This window comes from Pterocles gutturalis, unplaced genomic scaffold, assembly GCF_000699245.1.
Source record: "Pterocles gutturalis isolate BGI_N339 unplaced genomic scaffold, ASM69924v1 scaffold5007, whole genome shotgun sequence".
Taxonomy (NCBI): domain Eukaryota; kingdom Metazoa; phylum Chordata; class Aves; order Pterocliformes; family Pteroclidae; genus Pterocles; species Pterocles gutturalis.
The window spans coordinates 1-18,646 of record NW_010115093.1 but is presented as its reverse complement, the minus strand read 5'-3'; the positions used below and the strand labels follow the sequence as shown (position 1 = coordinate 18,646).

The 18,646-nt window shown below is 39.0% G+C and overlaps 3 protein-coding genes across 3 annotated transcripts in view; all 3 read right to left on the bottom strand.

The window, feature by feature from the left end:
- Window positions 1-1,515, bottom strand: part of LRIT3 (leucine-rich repeat, immunoglobulin-like and transmembrane domains 3) — a 10,073-nt gene extending 8,558 nt beyond the window's left edge. The window contains 2 exon segments of the mRNA XM_010075038.1: window positions 2-311; window positions 1,400-1,515. Of these exon segments, the coding sequence (XP_010073340.1) occupies window positions 2-311; window positions 1,400-1,515 (426 nt within the window).
- Window positions 1,516-2,995: 1,480 nt separating this feature from the next.
- Window positions 2,996-9,578, bottom strand: RRH (retinal pigment epithelium-derived rhodopsin homolog). Its single transcript, XM_010075036.1, has 7 exons — window positions 9,367-9,578; window positions 6,962-7,152; window positions 6,357-6,456; window positions 5,273-5,426; window positions 4,747-4,915; window positions 3,249-3,427; window positions 2,996-3,101 (listed from the first exon to the last, which is right to left on the bottom strand). Exons 1-7 carry the CDS (start codon window positions 9,470-9,472, stop codon window positions 2,996-2,998), a joined length of 1,005 nt encoding a protein of 334 aa, XP_010073338.1. The 5' UTR covers window positions 9,473-9,578.
- Window positions 9,579-12,160: 2,582 nt separating this feature from the next.
- GAR1 (GAR1 ribonucleoprotein) lies at window positions 12,161-18,643 on the bottom strand (the record flags this gene model as incomplete). Its single annotated transcript, XM_010075037.1, has 6 exons — window positions 12,161-12,333; window positions 15,638-15,754; window positions 16,685-16,820; window positions 17,238-17,297; window positions 18,375-18,529; window positions 18,610-18,643. Coding segments are annotated over 6 exons (675 nt in total), but the record flags the coding sequence as incomplete, so codon positions are not given.
- Window positions 18,644-18,646: the final 3 nt, after the last annotated feature.

The window sequence follows — 18,646 nt, the reverse complement described above, 5'->3', positions numbered from 1 at the left end:
TGGTCACTTTGTTGTTGTGTAAATCAAGAGTTCGTAAGTTGGGCATCTCTGCCAGCGATTCCCAAGGGAACGTTGAGAGCAGATTACCATCCAGCCGTAGCTCATGCAGTTGTTTCAAGTTATAGAAACTGCTGATATCAATGTTGGCTACACAGTTGTAAGTCACCCACAGGTATTTGAGATCTACCAGGTAGTAAAAGGCTTCAGTCGGAATCCTTCGTATGACAGTTTTCTCTATACGAAGTTTTACAGTATCCACAGGAACATTCACAGGGATCTCATACATGTCAGGATCATTACAGAGCACAGACCTAACATCGGGGCGGGGGGGGAAGTAAAAAAAAAATAATCAGCATTTCTTTATCTTCTTTATCAGAAATTTGTATTTCAGATTTAAATGCAAATGCTATTACTTTCTGCAACACTACTAGCAGAATAGAGAATGTAAAATCAAGAACAGTCCTCTGCATTTAAAAACTGAAAAGCCAAACATAGATTTTCTAATCAGAAAAAGATTGCAAAATAGCAGTGATACTTTCCCATGAAATCTAGATTTGCTTTATTCTAAAGCACGTAAGCACCATCTTCTGCCCATCATTCTGTTGACAAAAAAAACAGAAGCTACTGTATAAGGAAAAAGAGATGCGTGTATCTCCAGTGGGAACTGCATGCCATCTGAAATTCAGAATATTGGATTACTAATTTCTAATTTTTCTGCATGATGAAGATTCAAAGTATTTGTGTGTCTATATTTACCTTTCAGAACAGACTAAAAATAGAAAGAGTTCACATATTTCTCTAAAGGAGAGATTTCTAGTCCTATTTCGGGTATCTACATAGAAATTACCTGCTTTTCAGAGGCGCTAAGAACTTTCTGCTCCCATTAATTTCACAAAATGGGGTTTCTCAGTATTTTCTTTGGGCTAACTTCTTTGCACATATTAGCTTGAAGATTCCAATCACCTCAATAAGCCTATCTTTAATTTTCTCCTTTTTTAATCTATATTCTTCCTCTATTTCAGCTTCTCCCCGTGCAGCTTTATACTAGATATGTTGTGACAATAAACTATTGTAATAATTTAAAACAGAATCACCTTCCAGTAGACAACTAGTTTGCAGAAATAGAAAGGACATTACAATAGCAGGAAAATCATGGAGCAGAAATTGCCTCTTCCAAAAACTGAAGATGCAGAGTAGCTATTTGCTAAGTACAAAGCCAGAATCACCATCTGCTCCTGTTCAGGAACGCTGCTAGCCATATATAGCTGAGTAAAATATGCCTTTACTTCAACTATGCTAGAACTAATAACCAAATTGCAATGCATGAGAATTTTATTTCCAATTTCTTCAACCCTTTTCCTTATAAATTGTCTTATATAACAAATAATAAAATATATACCTTGATCCAGTGCCATCACTTCTGCCATGGTAAACGCAAGTGCATTGTGAAGGACAAAACCCACGCGCTTCTTCAAAAAAGCTCATTAGGAGGTAGAAGAAAATAAACAGATTCATGGCTTCCTCCCAGCAGAAATTTAAAAAAATTCCAAAACTTTATTCCTAGGCACTCGTGTGCTGTGTGCTACAAACGTGAACGTAGATATCCATTTAGTAACAGCAGATTACAGCAGATTAGCTGAGATCTGTAGTTGCTTAACCTTCAAATGTGTCCTGAAAGGGATCAGTTAAACCAGCTGATTCTTTATTCTGCCAGAAGAACACACTCTGCTTCAAATCATATCCAGCATGATTCAAGGCTATTATAATATGTAGCTTGTTGGATTAGTATGCAATAAAATAGCTTTTTGCTCTAAGAGGCAATGCATTAGTTACTGTCCATGAGGTGTCCCAAGGTTCCAGAAGGAAATCTAGTACAGCATGAGGATATCACATGGCATTTTCTTTAATACTAAAAAATTACAAATTAATAAGAAGCCTAGATTCCAGAGCTTTTAAAATATCCTGTAAAAATGTGCTTTTACAAATAAAAAAAGAAACACAAACAAGTATATTTCAAATAAGTTACACGCTGCAAAGCCAAACTTCAGATGCATGCATACACAATAGAAGATATTTACTCTCAAATTCTGAGAATCATCAATAGTGCATATACTACCATTCATAAACAGAGCTATACACAGTCATCTCTTCCTGAATAAATCTATTGCTCTAATTGCCAAAGGTATTTTTTTTTAAATGACACAGCAGTACCATGTAACCATGAGATTGACACAGAAACCATGAGAAATGACCACAAATATCTACTCAGGTTTATGTGCCTCTCAAGTGTAAAGATTTAGGGTGCCTTTTGTCTCATTTTCAGGATTTGCTGTGCAGTCACAAGTACTAGAAATGCACTATTACTAAAACAAAAGCTGTCTTTCCTACAAATTCACTTAGTCGTATGAGCCAAAACTTTAAAAATACATGAAGTATCCTGAAACTCCTTCAAAATCCTAAAGCTGATAAGAGGTTCTATAGGGCTTGCCTAGATAATTTCATATCTTAACATATTCACAGGAACAGAAGTTTGCAAGGCACATCAACATGGACACTTGGTATAGAAATCTGTTCACACAGGGAGGATCCAGAGTATTTCAAGTCTGGAAAATTTTCAGGGGAAGTTGAGGGAAAGTTATTCATTAAAGGAACTACAGGTGTAAAATCTGTGTTACTGAACCTAAGGACCTCCTGCTTCAGTCTCTCCCTGTGTCCCCACATCCAATCCTGCAGGAGTCACAGCAAACACTTCACTAGCCTTTTTTCTCTGAGACAGACATATTGGGCCGATAAACCTCACTCTCAAAAACTAAAGTCTTAGTGGATTTTGTCTTTTTTTCTTTTTAACCTATCTAAAAAGATTACTGAGATTAACAGAAAACAGCTGGCTGGGGCAGATTACTATTCCAAAAGATTAATCTTCCAAAAGATTAATTAACTTTGACCCAGATTTCACTCCTTTCCATGTAAATTGTGCAGGCAAATGCCACAAGTTCTACGACGTCAGTGCACTTTGAGATACACTCATGGGCAAGGCATTGTTTATAGTTATCTCTTGTCTTGTCTGACATCGCACCATCGCCACGATTGCCCTCCGAAACCTGTAAAGGACAAGAAAGGGAAAGCAGAAAGATCGTTACCTGGGGAGCCAAGTATAAATAAAAACTGGGTAAGCTGGCCTTGAGCATTACGACAGTTTGATATGCTAAAATCATGAAGTACGCTGGTACTAAACTAGGAGCACTTACTTTTTGTTTGCAATTACATAAATGCAGGGATTATAGAACGTGGAAGATTTTGCAAATAGAGGCGCTATGATGGCCATTGCAGGAGAAATTGTCTGTGGGTCTCCAAAGGAAGACCATAAACACACAATAGAATATGGAGACCACGCCACCAAGAACATGACAATCATCACGACAGACATCTGTAAAACAAGAGGAACAGACACATAACCAGTACTACCTGAAGATGAAGACCTCACAACCTAACCTCAAAAGCGCATGCACCTGTATGGAAACAGAGCTATCCAGAACCAAATAACACCATGCAAACAAGCACACCTGGCAAATTTTGACAGGTTATGATGTAATCTCACATTGGGGATTTAAATAGCACATCACACTGCCATTTATTTTGGCATGGTGTTCTTTCATTATGTACAATCATTCTTCACAGTCAGCACTATTGATTATGTTAAAACTGTCCAACCTAATAAAAAAGTTTCATAAGGCTTAACTATGGTATGGTTAAATAAAAGAAAGTAAATGTTCCAGCACACAAAGGCTCAGTCCACATACTTAAGGAACCCAGAAGCATCTGCTTGGTTTAATAAAGCATGATAGCCACGTTCAAGCATCATACTGAGGAGAGATCTGAGCAGTCACTGTCATAATACTCAAAACTGAATCCTCAGGTTTCAGTATTATGAAAGTTCTTCAGAAGAGCAAAATGATCAAATTATTATTTTTAGGTAAAAAAATAACATTTTTCAAAATTTAGTAATGAGAAAGTTTTCCAAGGAATGTTAAGTCTGCATTGATAAGTAATTTAAAAGCATAGGTACACACTCTTCTATCAAATTCTCTCCCACTTTTTTTATAATGCCCAACCATAAATCATATCTTTACACAAAATCAAAGCAGCTTGTGAACTTCAAGCTTCCTCAAGGACTTTTATATGTTAAAAGAATGTCAACCTTCCAGGCAGGACATATAATTTTATGCCATAACTCACATTTGCTATTGTTTATATAAGAAAGCGATAAGCTCAACAGACTAGAAAGAACAAGGGATCAGAACCACACAGCTCAGGAGCTGGGAAATGCACTTTTATTTCTAGGCCATGAGTTCAAACCAGAGCTGCCCAATCCATTTCAGAGCAGATAGACCTGTGAGCTGAGCAGAAAGCCTAAGGACTCTGCAGACACAGAGTAAAAGTCCCTCTAGGACATCTCTGAGGTACATTTCTATGCAATGACAGAGGGCAGAGGCAAGGAAAAGCCACGTTGTTCCCAGCCTTCCAAGTAGCTATTCATCTGGAAAGAGTATTAGGCCAAAAGCAAAGAATCTGGTGTTATAGGTCAAGCCAAGAGTTTTCACCAAGGCTAAATTTAATATTTAATATAAAAGGAAAAAGGCGAATGTAGGAAACAGAAATGCTTAAAAGGCTGCACTGTTCCTTTGACCCCAAGAGTTCAACACAAAAGGACATGCTCAGAACAACCCACATGCTCATTTACCGTACCTTCGTCACATCTACTTGGTCAGACCAATCTATGTTGATGCTCTCCAGGCAGTTACTGCGGGCATACTGTTTCATTGTCCGGGAAACATTGTAATAACAGTAAAACATGACTGTTAAGGGTACAACAAAATTAACAGCAATTACACTCATTGTGTAGGAAACAAAGGACCTGATAAGACAGAAAAACAAAACACAGTAACTTACAAATAGCCATCCAGGAAAAGTTACTAAAGAATTTGATATTTTGATTTGATGATGAAATTTTAAAACAAGCTTTTAAAGATGGAGGAAAGATTTCTTTAGCCTTAATTTTTTTAATAAGCAACTACAAGAGGTTTTCAAAGCATGGTTCAATTCTTATGTTTTTTCTAGACTTGCTCTATATTATTTCCATTGGTTTTAAATTATTTTTATAAATTAGGCTTCATACTTCAGAAAGTAGTTATGCTCATATAGTGGTGAATTAAATAATCGGAGCCTTCAAGGAGACAGCAAATTTAAAAGAAAGGATGAAGAGGAACCTTACACATCATTTTTCCTCCAATTTACTGTGCACGTTGCTCCAGTCGGATCCGGAGCATAGCTAGCCCAGCCTACAGCAGGCATGGAAGCCCAGAAGACTGCATTGATCCAAGCAGCAAGGATTAGCGTGGCATAGCTACGGGCAGTCATTCTTCTTCCTGCGGCCAAGCACATACAATCACAAAACGTTGCTGTCTTTCACTTCTTTCCAGTGTTGAACTTGAACGACAAGTGGCTTCCAGCAAGCACATACCAGGTCAATAATGATCCTTTCAAAGGCTCACACTCCCAAACACTGTGGCATACCTGTTTCACACTGCTGAATGACATCTCAAGCTTTCCAGCCTTAAAGGCGGCCAAGCACATACAATCACAAAACGTTGCTGTCTTTCACTTCTTTCCAGTGTTGAACTTGAACGACAAGTGGCTTCCAGCAAGCACATACCAGGTCAATAATGATCCTTTCAAAGGCTCACACTCCCAAACACTGTGGCATACCTATTTCACACTGTGGCATACCTGTTTCACGCTGCTGAATGACATCTCAAGCTTTCCAGGCTTAAAGGCCACTTAAATACCATCACCTGCTCCAACTCACAGCGTACAGGCAACACCTGATCCCAACCCCATGCCAAAAAGCTTGTTATGCAACAATGCATTCAAGCACCTCTTTGCCTGATTGCAAATGATTAACCGTTACCATACAGCTGTAACAGAGAGGAGAGAAAAACATCCAGCACAGGGTTAACACAACACTAGAGGCACACACTAGCTTGACAGTGGTCAAAACCTCCCACAGCTAGAGGCTCTTCATGTGCTTCTGGATACGGATGTGGCCCTCTAAAGACTGGAAACAGCCATGAAAATACAACTTAAAACCAGCCTAACTCTGAAATTTTCACTTTCACAAGCAGTACCATCCACGCCAACCAGATAACCTACTTAACCAAGTACTGTGGGATCATGCGCTAAATCCAAATTATGCCCCGTACTGTAATTATGGAGTCATTAATAAGAAAAACAATACAATTAGACTCTTATTTCACAGAAGCCCAACAGTGAATGACTTTTGGCTGTACATACAGTACCTATATCAGGCCTGCAGATTGTCAGGTAACGGTCAACTGCAACAACAGTGAGCAAACCAATACTTGCCATCCCAAAAAAGATATTTAAGGCAGCATAGATCTGAAATCAAAACAAACAAAAAGAAATCCTTCCTGAGCAATCTGTCAAAGGTACAAGCACAAATTTGTGGACTGAATCAAAGGCACTACAAAATTATATTCAGACAGTGTTCTCTTCCATAAGCAAAGTACTGAAGGAAATAATCAAACTATCAAGTAAGTCACCAAACACGCATGTTCTACTATAACCTGTTTCATTTGGGGATTTAATTTCCTAAGCCTTCTTAAAGCTATTTTAAAATCTCCATATGATATATATAAGGTTATTATTATATTATTATATATATTATATATTATTACATAATGGTTTTAATTATAAGTTTGGAATGAAATTCACACCAAATCCTATATCCAAAAATTGCTGACATTACAGAACACCAGCTTCAGGTCTAGAGCAAAATTCTGCATCTCCATCTTCTCTCTTAAAAGAACTAATATTAGGCAGAGCTACTACTTATTTATCAGTTTAAGTGCCCAAAACATCCTCTCTGACTGGATTGCAATACCTGACATCCAGTATATCCAAATTTCCAGCTTCCATGCAGGTCGGAGGCAGCAGACATGGGGTAACCAATGCCACTAACACCAATGTCAGTAAAAGCCAAGTTGATAATAATCGCATTGGTTGCTGTCCGAAGCTCTTTGTACTTAACAAAGATGCCTAACACAACAATGTTACTGAAAATGCTTATCACTCCTGTAGAAACAGAAAAAGGGAAACTTTACAAAAGATGCACATCAGCCACTAATATCAATGTAGAAGAAAATGCAGCCTATTGTCATATCTAACTCCTAAACAAATTTTATTCTCAGTCGAGCACAATTTTACAAAAAGGACAGACGCCTGAAAAGGAGAGAAAAGCTTTTCCAATTAGATGATTTGCACTTGCATTCAGCAAGGGCCAGATGTGGAGTGTTTTGCTGAACCTGGGACTTCTGATGCAATGACAACAAGCAGAGCAGAAATTCAAAAAGCACCTAGGATTACAGTCCAAACACTCCAGCCACCAAGTACAGTGCTGGCTTCTGTGGCACCCTCTTTGGCCTGGCTTGACTCAACTGTGTCTGAAGTCTACTATCAGGCAACAAAAGAAACAGCCAGTAGACAAAGAGTTGTAATAAAGAAATATAGTACTAAAGCTAAAGAGTCCCTTCTCCTTTCTTCATGTCCAACCCCCCATGGATATCCATGAGGCAGTATTGCTTCCTGCACCACTAAAATTAATACACTGACCACTGTAAACTGCAATACCTAACAATGACTTCCTTCTCAGAAAACAAAGCAATTATTTGTGAAAGAAAGAGAAAGCATTCAAACCTTTTAAAGCATAAAGATTAATGCTGTACCTATACTTCATTCTTATTCTTATACATCTGCTTATTAACACAGTTTAAATTTTCCAGCTGTGAGCCTTGCCATGGTAAGGCATTTACAAAGCAACCAATCATACTTTCAAAGATGTTATAGACCCTACTGTCAAAAACATTCCTCATTAAGAAAGCAAAGTCCAAGCTACAGGTGAAAGATTTACTAGACTACCTCAATTATAATAGTAATTAAAAAAAACCCCAACCCACAAAGTAACTTTTTTTAAAAGACATTTAATTTCCATGCAAGATTAAGAAGAAGAGCTGGGTTGATTCTGGCTAATCCCATTGATCACCTATGATAGCTTTGATCCCTAACACCAGGTGGTCAAACTATCTGAAAAGACTGCCCTGTTACATACAATGTAATTAATTTTAATTAAAATATAACAAGTATGATACAGATTTGCAGCACCTAATAGGTCCAGTTACCTGCAAATAATGTGGTAGTACTGCAGAGTTTATCTAGTCTTCCCATACCTGACCATCATCCAGCTCTACAGCTTCTTAACAAGCCTGCTGATCTGTGTAGCTGTTCTACCTATTTCTCTAAAAACCTGAAACAAATTACTGCTTTTGCATTCAAAAATACCATCCTTACCAGAACAGCAAATTGATACTTAGCACTTCAGATAAGCTAAATAAAATGTGACCATCAGCAATACTATTTCATATAAACCTAAAGTACATTGATATTTTAAAGTATTTTAAAAGCCAATGATAACATAGAAAATGTATGGTAGGGTGTATGAATAAAGTATTTACAAACTGATTTAATTTTCCATAATAAAGGCATAGGAGGTCTTTTTTTAACATACTTGGGCAGGTTGATATTTCATTGCTATAGCACTCTGCTTCAGAAAAACATTACTGAAGCAGTTGTGGTTATAACAATGAGAAAGTTTTCAAGGAAAAAACATACTAATTCTGTAATCATTCAAGTTTAGCCAAAGGCCATTGCAGTCACAGGGAATGAACACGATGTCAAGCCTTCCAGCATGCTTTTTCTAACATGTGTCATCGGTGAAAAATACAGCTGCAACTGGAGTCTGCTCTTCCCTGATTAATGACCAGCTCCCTCCCTCTAAGTCACATTCCAACCCTTCCCCTTACATCCCCCTAACAGACACCCGCTCACATGCTCAGACTCCACATATATTACTACAAACATGTGGCCCGAGAGAAATCTCAAGATAGCGTCAAGCACATCACAGAAAAATGCGAGATGTGATAGCTATGCCCTATTTTTATCTCTTTTGCAAGCTGGCAGAAATTAATTCTTACTGTCTTCTATAATTACGTATCAACACAATATATCTTTTGAGACACAACACTGCCTGCAAATATAGAGCAGAAAACGTAGATGTTTCTGCACACTTCAGTCAGCCTGCTGATTGCTAACTTGTCAGTAAACCATGGAGAAAAGCCATCAGACATTTGTGTAATACAAATTGAAATGTCACCGCTGTCACTATACAAAATGAGCATTCAGATGTACAGTTCTATTTGAAAAAGCTACACAAGGATTTGCCAGTGCCCATACCTGCTGTTATTAAGTAAGCTGCAACTATGTTGTGCTCAGTCTGTGTAAAGGCTGAATGAGCTTCATTGTCACTTTCTGAGGAATTGGAGGAATCATTCCAATGCATTTTGGACAAAAGAGACTGTCGTATATCCTCTGCAAGAATTCATCAAGACGACGAAACACTACGAAGCCCTGTCAGGCAAATTCTTTCTATTATGCAACAGACTCACTGAACAATTAAAAAAAAGTGGGGTAGGGAGAGCTGCCCCCACCACCAACAAACTCCAAGCACCATTTATTGGACTAAAGGGCAAAGAAGTTTACACTCCAAATCTATTCGGGAGATTGTTAACTAAAACAAAGAGCAGCACAGAACCCAGTACATTTCCAACAGTATGCTTAAACTTCGTTCTTACTGCTTAAAGAGATTAACTGTCACATGCCCCCAAACTTTTCCTTTCAAACTTCTTGTGCAATGCTTTGGAAACCTCAACAAAAGTTGGCTCAGGTCAGTTGGTCATCAGCCCAGATTGGAATTAATTCCCATCATCACCACAGCACAACATGAAGATATAAATGTCAATTTATTTAAAAAGCAGGATATGCTTACACTGAAGTCCATCCCTTCAAATACTTAAAGTTCTACTTCTTCAAGATTCTTAGTTTGATTTAAAATCTCAAGCTGACACAGACAAAGGAAGAACATAGTCCAGTATTTTCTAAAGTGAAGCATGACTTCCAGAAAACTCAATCGCTACATTTCCAAAATAGCCTGGTCTGCAGAAGAAGGCTGTTGAACATGCCTTACAAGTCTGCACACCCTCCCTCTCCCAAACACACATATATAAGCTTTCTTTGGGAAAAATTTCCTAAGCATGTTATTGGGCCCAAAATTATTAAGTATTTTCCAAACCCTTGAGCAGCAGAAGTTCATGTTTTCTTCTCTGCAAGGATGAGCGAGCAGTACAGCAAATTAAAGACCTTTAAAAAATCCTACACAAATATTAGCTGCAACAAACTCTTGGATGAAGAGCTTATATGCTCCCACCAGCTCCCCTTCACACAGTTTTTGCCTCCAGTTTTGTACTCATACTGGGTATAAGAGTGCCAAGGAGGAGCAACCAGTGGTTCTTCAGGTGTATGTGGTTCACGGGCAGGTCAAGCAGGCTCCCAGGCTAGGGCTGTGTCTTCTGAACAGCAATGAGGGTGCAGTGACACAGGCGGTATTGAGGAATACAGCCAGACCATGGAAAGGAAGGACACCTAAGAGCTCTCTCTTCTCTAACCCACGCAACACTCACAGAGCATTCCCTCCCACTCCTCGGCTTTTCCCCATTTGAATGTAAAGGTAAGAAAATGTTGATATAAAAGTTGTGCAGTCATTACATTTAGTCATCGTTACTACAGACAATCATCTGTCACACTGCTACCAGCAAACATTTTCTTTAATGCCACAGACCTACGCTCACTTGCAGCTCCCAGGATGCCTGTATTATTACGGTATTTTCCTGTCAGAAGAGGATTAGGCAGGAACAGGGTGGGAGGTTTGTGAAAGGAAAGTTGATCTGCTTGGCAATGAAGCCACTTCCTCAGTGCCCCATAGTCCTGCCTCAAAGATAAAAGCATAGTGACCATTCGATCTCTGCTTTCTCCCCCTGAAACTTTGGCAAGATTTTCAAAAGCATCTCAGATCTTGCAGCTTCCGCAGAAGTCAGAGCTTGCCACACTGAATGTCTCAGAAAAGCAAAGCATTACTATTTTTATTCAGATAGGATCCCAGAGTTAGAGTAGCAGTTAATGAGACCATACAGATTTTATACACACTTTTTGGTTAAAACGCAAGTTTCTAACACACGCAGTTCACCTTATATACCATCACACTGTTGCCATCTCCTCTTCTCTTAAATGTGGCTAATTTTACAGCAACAGGAATTGATATAAATAAGTCAAAACTAAAGGCAGACGTTACTTATCATGAACCTAAATGTAATTAGTAATTTAGTAATTTTAGTAATTTTTTCTAGAACACTGCAGCTCATAAAACAAAGCCAAAAAGATAAAACCACGAATTAAAGTATGCAAATAATCCAGAAAGTTGGAAACACAGTTCCTAAACCAGATAAGACACTGCTCACCACATTGCTTTTTAATACTGGCATTAAAAAAAAAAAAAAATCCAAAACATCAGGCCATTGTTACCCTCCAATAACAGGTCATATTACTAGTGTCAGGGGCCTCAAGTGACGCTTTCCCTTACCACTTGTCCCAAATCAGTAGAAACAAAATGCAATTTCTATTTAAGTCCGTTCTTCAATTTGTAGTATCCGTACAGATATGGGGCAATGCAAAACTCCCACAGGGTTCAGCAAATTGCTTTCAGTTATGTGTAAAGTATATTTCAGCCCACAAGTGAAGAGTAGAGAAACTTACCGTTTGCATTAAAAAAAACCCAAAAGAAAACACTAAAACAAAATCTCTTTGCTATTTTCAGTGCTAACTGCACAAAAAAAACCAAACCAAACCCTTCCTATGTTTATTAAACACATCACCACTGGAGGGCTCTATAAGGCAGAATTTCCTGCTACTCTTGTGCAAAGGGTTCAAACCCAATGGAAAACAAATTAATAAATTACTTTTTTTCTTCTCTTACTAATTTAAACTGTTAATTAGAAAATCCCATCCAATGTTGTTTGTATGCATAAGGCATGCCATAATCCTTCTCACACATTTCTCAGATGGGACTGCAATCCCAGGGCCAATCTTCCCTCCAGAGCTGCAATGGACACTTGTCTATCTCCCCTGTGCACAAACGTCAGAGTCTTTGCTTTGGCCTTGCGATGGCTTCAGGCTGCCTCCTTGCTCCACCTGCTGTGTGATTCAAAGCATACGCTTCTTGAGTGCTGCGCGACGGTGCCTCATGTAACTGAAACATCAGCTGTTGCACCGCGCAACTTACAGGTGATGGTAGGACAGTCTTCTGGTATCCTGGGAAAAAGTATGTCCGTAAAGTAAGAATAGTAAAGCAGAGCACGAATGTGGGTGTAAGAGTGGGGACTGTGTTGTGTTAGTCTTCCAAAGCCAGAAGAATAAGGAAAGATCTAAGTCAGACACCCACAACTAGCAACTGAAGCATCAGCAAAGACATACAGCATAGCAGAGGATCCAATTACAAACATGACAAAAGTAATGACAGTCACAGCAAGTAAAGTCTAACCATCTTCAGAGGTCTGGATTTAACTGAACTGGTTAAAGTTACGTGTATAGCAACACCAGGAAAATAATCCGTATCCCTCAATTCCTGATTGCTGCAGTTGAACAGCAGCCTCAGTTTCTTCTCAAAAAGCATATTAGCAGAAATTCCAATGTTTTGTGGCTTTCTTCTTTTAAAGCTGAAGAACATTTTTATCTATTATCCTATGCAGCATCTTTTCAGACTTAATAGAATTCTTAACAGTTGCTTTGCTACCTTGTTTCAAGAACTGCTCCAGAGACTACTCAAACTAACAGTCATGTTTGTTAAAACAACCCGCAACTGTCCAATCCTGGTGCTGACAAATTACCTGTTTCTTTTTGTTAAGCAGAAGGCCAATATAATTCATTTGCCAGTTGCTGCATTCATTAATTAAAAAGTTCAATCATAGAATCACAGAACGGCCTGGGTTGGAAAGGACCTTAAAGATCATCTAGTTCCAACCCCCCTGCTTTGGGCAGGGCTGCCAACCACTAGAGCAGGCTGCCCAGGGCCCCATCCAGCCTGGCCTTGAACCCCTCCAGGGATGGTGCATCCACAGCTTCTCTGGGCAGCTCCGAGGCCACAGCCGGGCGTGGATGGGCAGGGAGTGGTGAGGGCCTGGTGGAGCCCACGCCAGCTGATCCTGGGATCAACATATCTTACTGCCCATTTATAAGCTGTTGCTGCTGTCCCTGTACCAGCCATGGCAGCTTCTAGCAGCTGCAGCAGCAAGGAGGAGCATAGTCTTCGGGAATGTGAAGTTGTGGGGCATTGACAGAGATAGCTATAGAGGGATCCTGATGGGGAGTACTTCAAGAAAGATGCACGAGGAATTCCTTAGTAAGTATCTATATTGGAATCTCTGGACAAGTGAGAGCATCTCACTGTAGCTGATGCATTGGAACCAGTACAGTCTGAGGATGGGCAAAAGACGGTAGTCCAGGGAGAGCCAGGAGATGAGCTCTTCATTATCTTGGAGGGCACAGCTGCAGTGTTACAGCGTTGATCAGAAAATGAAGAATTTGTTGAATTGGGCAGGCTGGCACCTTCTGATTATCTTGGTGAAACAGCTCTGCTGATGAACCATCCCCGTGCTGCCACAGCTGTTGCTCGCAGCCTGCTGAAATGTGTAAAGCTTGATTGACCCCGATTTGAACATGTCCTGGGTCCATGCTCAGATATTCTCAGCAAAACATCCAGCAGTACAACAGTTTTGTATCGCTGTCTGTCTGAAACCTTCCTCCCTATCCAAACCATGCTCCACGAATGCAGACTGCTTTATTACCCTGGTGCAGAGCCACATTGCCACTGGCATTTGCAGCTTCCTATCTGTTTAAAAAAAAGAAAAAAAAAATTGCTTCTCATGGCACTATTTTTAATTTAGAGCATATTAGTTCTGTGCTCTCTATCCCATTAAATTAAGAGGAAAAAATTCTATGGAGATATTTGCTCTTATGGCTTCTCTCTGTACAACACTGTCCAACTTGGGCAAACGCAGCCTTGCTTCAGCGAGGGAGAGATCTCCTGTAACAGTATGATCAATTCCTTTCACATTGAACAAGATGTTCAAAATACTTGCATGTAGATTATTCTACAGATCCCTTTTCAAAGTGCTTGGTATGAGAGACTGTGAACAGACTCCTGTCTCCAGAGGAAATCCAGAGAGATTCTACTTTTCTATTCTTATTTGATTTCCAAAATTAGAGAGGCACCCTGCTCTCCTCCATCCTTAAGAAGAAATCATTACTAGCTTTTCAACAATCCTCATATTGTATCCAATTAAAGAGAATAAAGACTCGTGCAGCTTGTTTCACGCCTTTTTTAAGCAATATTGAACTGAAAGCACTGTGTGCAGAGGAGCCCTGTGATGGGCTATCTCACCTTAGCCCTACGCAAGCTCAGAGCTCCACGGAGGTGCGGTACCGACATCAATACCTCAAGAGAAACAGGCTCAGGGGGAGGTGGGTGCAGTTTAAAAACCCTTAGCAACTTTAATATCAGTGTAACTAGATACAATTAGGTGACTTAAGAATAGCATTAACCTTTTCTGATTCATTAGATAGTACCTTCTAAGAAGAACATGTCTTAATGCCTTCGCCTTTCATTGAGATTTGTACCCAAAAATCCACAAAATACCCTTGGCAATCTTCCTTTCCTTTTACACATTATTAAGTATAAAAAAATTCTATCAACACAAAATTTTGAAGTTTAGTTTGTAAAAAAAGTTCCCAAGGTTGTTTAAACAGCATGTCCATTTTAGAGCAATCCAGAAGATTCAATATAAAAAGAGGATGAGAACCTAGGGATCAGTCACACACACGTAAGAGGTTCATACTGACAAATATGCATGCAGTGAACCCGTAGGGTTTTTTAAAATAACATTTCAAATGATTGTTTACTCCAGACTCCAACATGAAGTCAAGCACTGGCTATGTCACTTGTCAGAAGCAGTTTAAGAATAACTGAATCCTGGCTTAGCTAAAAAAGTTCAAGTATACTCTGAGCAGTCTTCAGTTCTTCACCTGGGGCTATGCTCTCCTCATGTGCTGATCAACAGTCATTAAGCGTAACAATAATTGTCATTTTACAGCTTCACGTTCTTTATAAAAAGAACTTTTTCCTTTACAAAAATTTTTCCTTGTTCTTCACTTCTGCAGATGATATGGTAAGACAGCAGGGCAATGCTCATGGCTCCATTTTTAATGACCTCTTCCTATTTTAAGAGGGATGAAAAATACAACAAAAATCACATCTTAGATGTATTTAAAGCAAATAACTTGTGTACATAATACTAAATGACTTGATAAAATAATTTATCATCCTTATCTGTTCCCACAGTCCTTTTTGAATGCAAAAAACTAGCATGGTCTTACACAAGCATCAAAAAATGCAGAATACTGTGCTTCAGTTTAAGCTAGCTACTGTGATGCACAGAAATTTTTTGCATAAAACTATAAACATCTATAAATAAAAATATAACATTCTGCTTAATATTCAAAAGCTTTAGAAATCAAGAGCCATTCTTTTTTACTGAAATGTAAACAACCACACACTCACCCCGAAAACCTCCTCCACCACCTCTTCCTCCTCTGAATCCTCCTCCTCCACCTCTTCCTCCTCTGAATCCTCCTCCTCCTCCACCTCTTCCTCCACCTCTTCCTCCTCCAAATCCTCCTGAACACAGGAAAGAAATTACACTTTGAGGAGCACACAAATTCTTTGTTATGCATAACAACTTATTTCATTGACAGCTTCTGAAAGGAAAACAACAACAAAAACGAAGAAACTGTCAATTGCTGGACAGTTGCTAGGTCAGTTACTAGTACCTTGTCTCTTCTAGGGATCATTTGCAGCATTTCAGAAATTGCTTAATATCTCATATACAATGTCCGAAATACTAAAGACACTAACAAAACTCCACAATAACTTTCTTCCATGAGAGCAAAAAAATAATTACTACTATTAGTAATTAATTACTTACAATCCAATAGAACATTAAAACAAACAAAACAAAAAACTGCTTGTGCCTTGCTCCATGCAAAGGGGCAGGGTAGGGAGAAGAGGGGAAAAAAACTATGATGTAAGAAAAAATTAACCTCTGCATTAATTGAGGAGTACACTGCAGATGATGTTCAAAAAGCAAAGAAGGATAAGATCTAACAGGTCATTCACCCCTCTCTCAAAACATTGCATTTCAAGTATTTTGTCCAAACTAGATTTTTAGAACATCCTAAAAATACAGCCTTCACAGACAGTTTTGACAGTTTATTATCTACAACACCTTTCACTGCAAGTCATGCTTTCTGTCTTTGTTATAAATTGAGATACTCTCCTCCCTATGCTTTGGAGCTAGTACTCAGCTAGCTACAGAGGCCTAGGTCTTGCCATTGCAAAGATATCACTGTTGCTTCCATTGAGTCATCAAGCAGAAATATGCTTAACATTTTTCTTTGCAATACAACCGTTGATATCCAAATACTCAACTGTAGCTTTACCAAAAACACACACACACCCCAAAACCAAACAAAAAAACCCAAACAAGCTACCCCACACCAAAAAACCCCAACACCCAACATTCTGCAGCTTTCATTCTTGGGGTTGTACCTCTACCACCACCTCTTCCTCCGCCACGTCCAGCACCACGTCCTCCTCTACCACCTCCTCTGGGAGCACCTTTTTCTCCAGGAGGTCTTGGCAAAAACCTCTGAAGGGGTAGCAGCTTTGCTGGATCAATGTAAAACTGTAGGAAGACAGTTCCATTAGGCTTCGAAAATACCAAAGCTAAAGAGCACATTTTTATCTCCCTTTGCAAATATCCACCACTTGGCCTTAACCCTTTATATCAAATTGTCTTCTGCAAATAGGCCAATAAAGAAAGCATGCAGGAAATAAATCACAGTGTTATAAAGTTACTAAAACAGAAATTGTATGTGCATGAGTTTCATTTGTTGCATCTTTTTTTGCGGGACAGGGAGAAGGAAGAACATGCCAGACACAGAAGTGAAAAGGAAGAGGAAATGAATATTTATGTTTACGAAGGACAACTAGCTTTTAAAGTTAAAAAAAACTTCATAAAAGTTTTTACTATCTGATAACATAGAGTAAACTTGTCTAACTGATGACATACAGTAGAATTCTGTTATTGAGATTGGCTCACCTTTTGCATTTTTTTAAATGAAGAGGCTTTCATGTTCTCAGACAGTTTCACTGAAAAATACTGTTAGTTTCTTTAAGGAACACAGCAGAAATAAAACATTAGAAATAGTGATTTTGATTATGTGACTAACCGCACGCCCAGCCTCATCCTACAGTGAAGGGGCAGACACCCTCTGTAACCCCACATGCAGCCCTGTACAAACCCCTTGCCTCGGCAGTATGCAAGGACTTCGGTATGCAGTTCCTAAGACCAGAAAGAGCTGTTGGCTAATTCCGCTTAATTAAAACTCTAGATTAAAATGCAAAGCAAGGAGCTGCAAAAGCCAGTAATGTATTTTCTTAACACATTATTGTAGGAAGAAAACAACTTTCTGAAATTCAAATAATTCTGATACAAAAAGTAAATCTGCAAGTTAATACATTCAAAGCGTGAGAGTGATTTAAACCTGCACATTTCACTTCACATTTGATGTGGGAGATAAAAATGCATGCAGCAAGTTACTGATGCTCAACCAACACCAGCTAAATCTTACTGCCATGTTACAGGGTTACTCACCCAGTTGTTCTACTTTTGTCATGGATTCTGTCAACCTGGCAGTGATAACAGAACAGGCCCAGTACCTCTGTCTCTACAAGCTTGCTTTGCAAGAGGAGATCCTAGCATACGTCCACTTTTATTAGCAGTTTAAGTAATAAGCTGGAAAATGAGCAACAGGACATCCTAGCAGGAACTCACCTTTATAATTAAGTAATAAGTCGAGCAAGGTCCCCTAATGCACAAAAAAAACCCTCGCTCCCTTGACCCCAACTCTGTTATGAGTAACCCATAGCAGAATATTTAGTCAGGTAGCTAGAAAAAGTAACATCTCAAACCACCATGGAACCAAAAGACACCTGCCAGCATTGGTACTGACTGAAAACCTCTACCTGACAGAAGGTACTCTGTCATACCAATAAAGCTTTAAGATAGACACCTAATGGGAATGAGGCACCTACTGACACCAACAGTTACAGCTGGACTCATGACTGTTCACATCCAACTGGTATCCAAGCCTTGAAATCCTAGAGAAATTCCCTTCAATAATCAATCAGCCTTTAAAAAACAAACAGTGTACGTCACATGTCTTTTGAAGGATACAAAATCTCTCAGCTGTCCAAAGATTTCATCCACTTTGCCAATCTGTTCCTTATTATCCAAGTACACTGGGGCGTTGAAATACGGCACTTTATTTTCTTCTGTTTTACATTTACAGACAATGTCATCTTCACACGGATGCATGAACTCTCCCAATACTGAAATAAACAACAAACAAGCTGAAGATCTGGAGCAGTCATTCTAAATTAAACAAATACAACCTCTTCATGTAACTTACAAACTACCCTTTCTGGCGGCCCCTGGTCATATCCGCC

Excerpts from the sequence above, each read along its gene's own strand:
- RRH (XM_010075036.1), bottom strand. The coding sequence starts at position 9,472 with ATGCATTGGAATGATTCCTCCAATTCCTCAGAAAGTGACAATGAAGCT. Across the intron at positions 7,153-9,366 it reads AGCTTACTTAATAACAGCAG|GAGTGATAAGCATTTTCAGT; the intron begins GTATGGGCACTG and ends CTGTTTCTACAG. Across the intron at positions 4,916-5,272 it reads AATTGGAGGAAAAATGATGT|GTCCTTTGTTTCCTACACAA; the intron begins GTAAGGTTCCTC and ends CTGTCTTATCAG.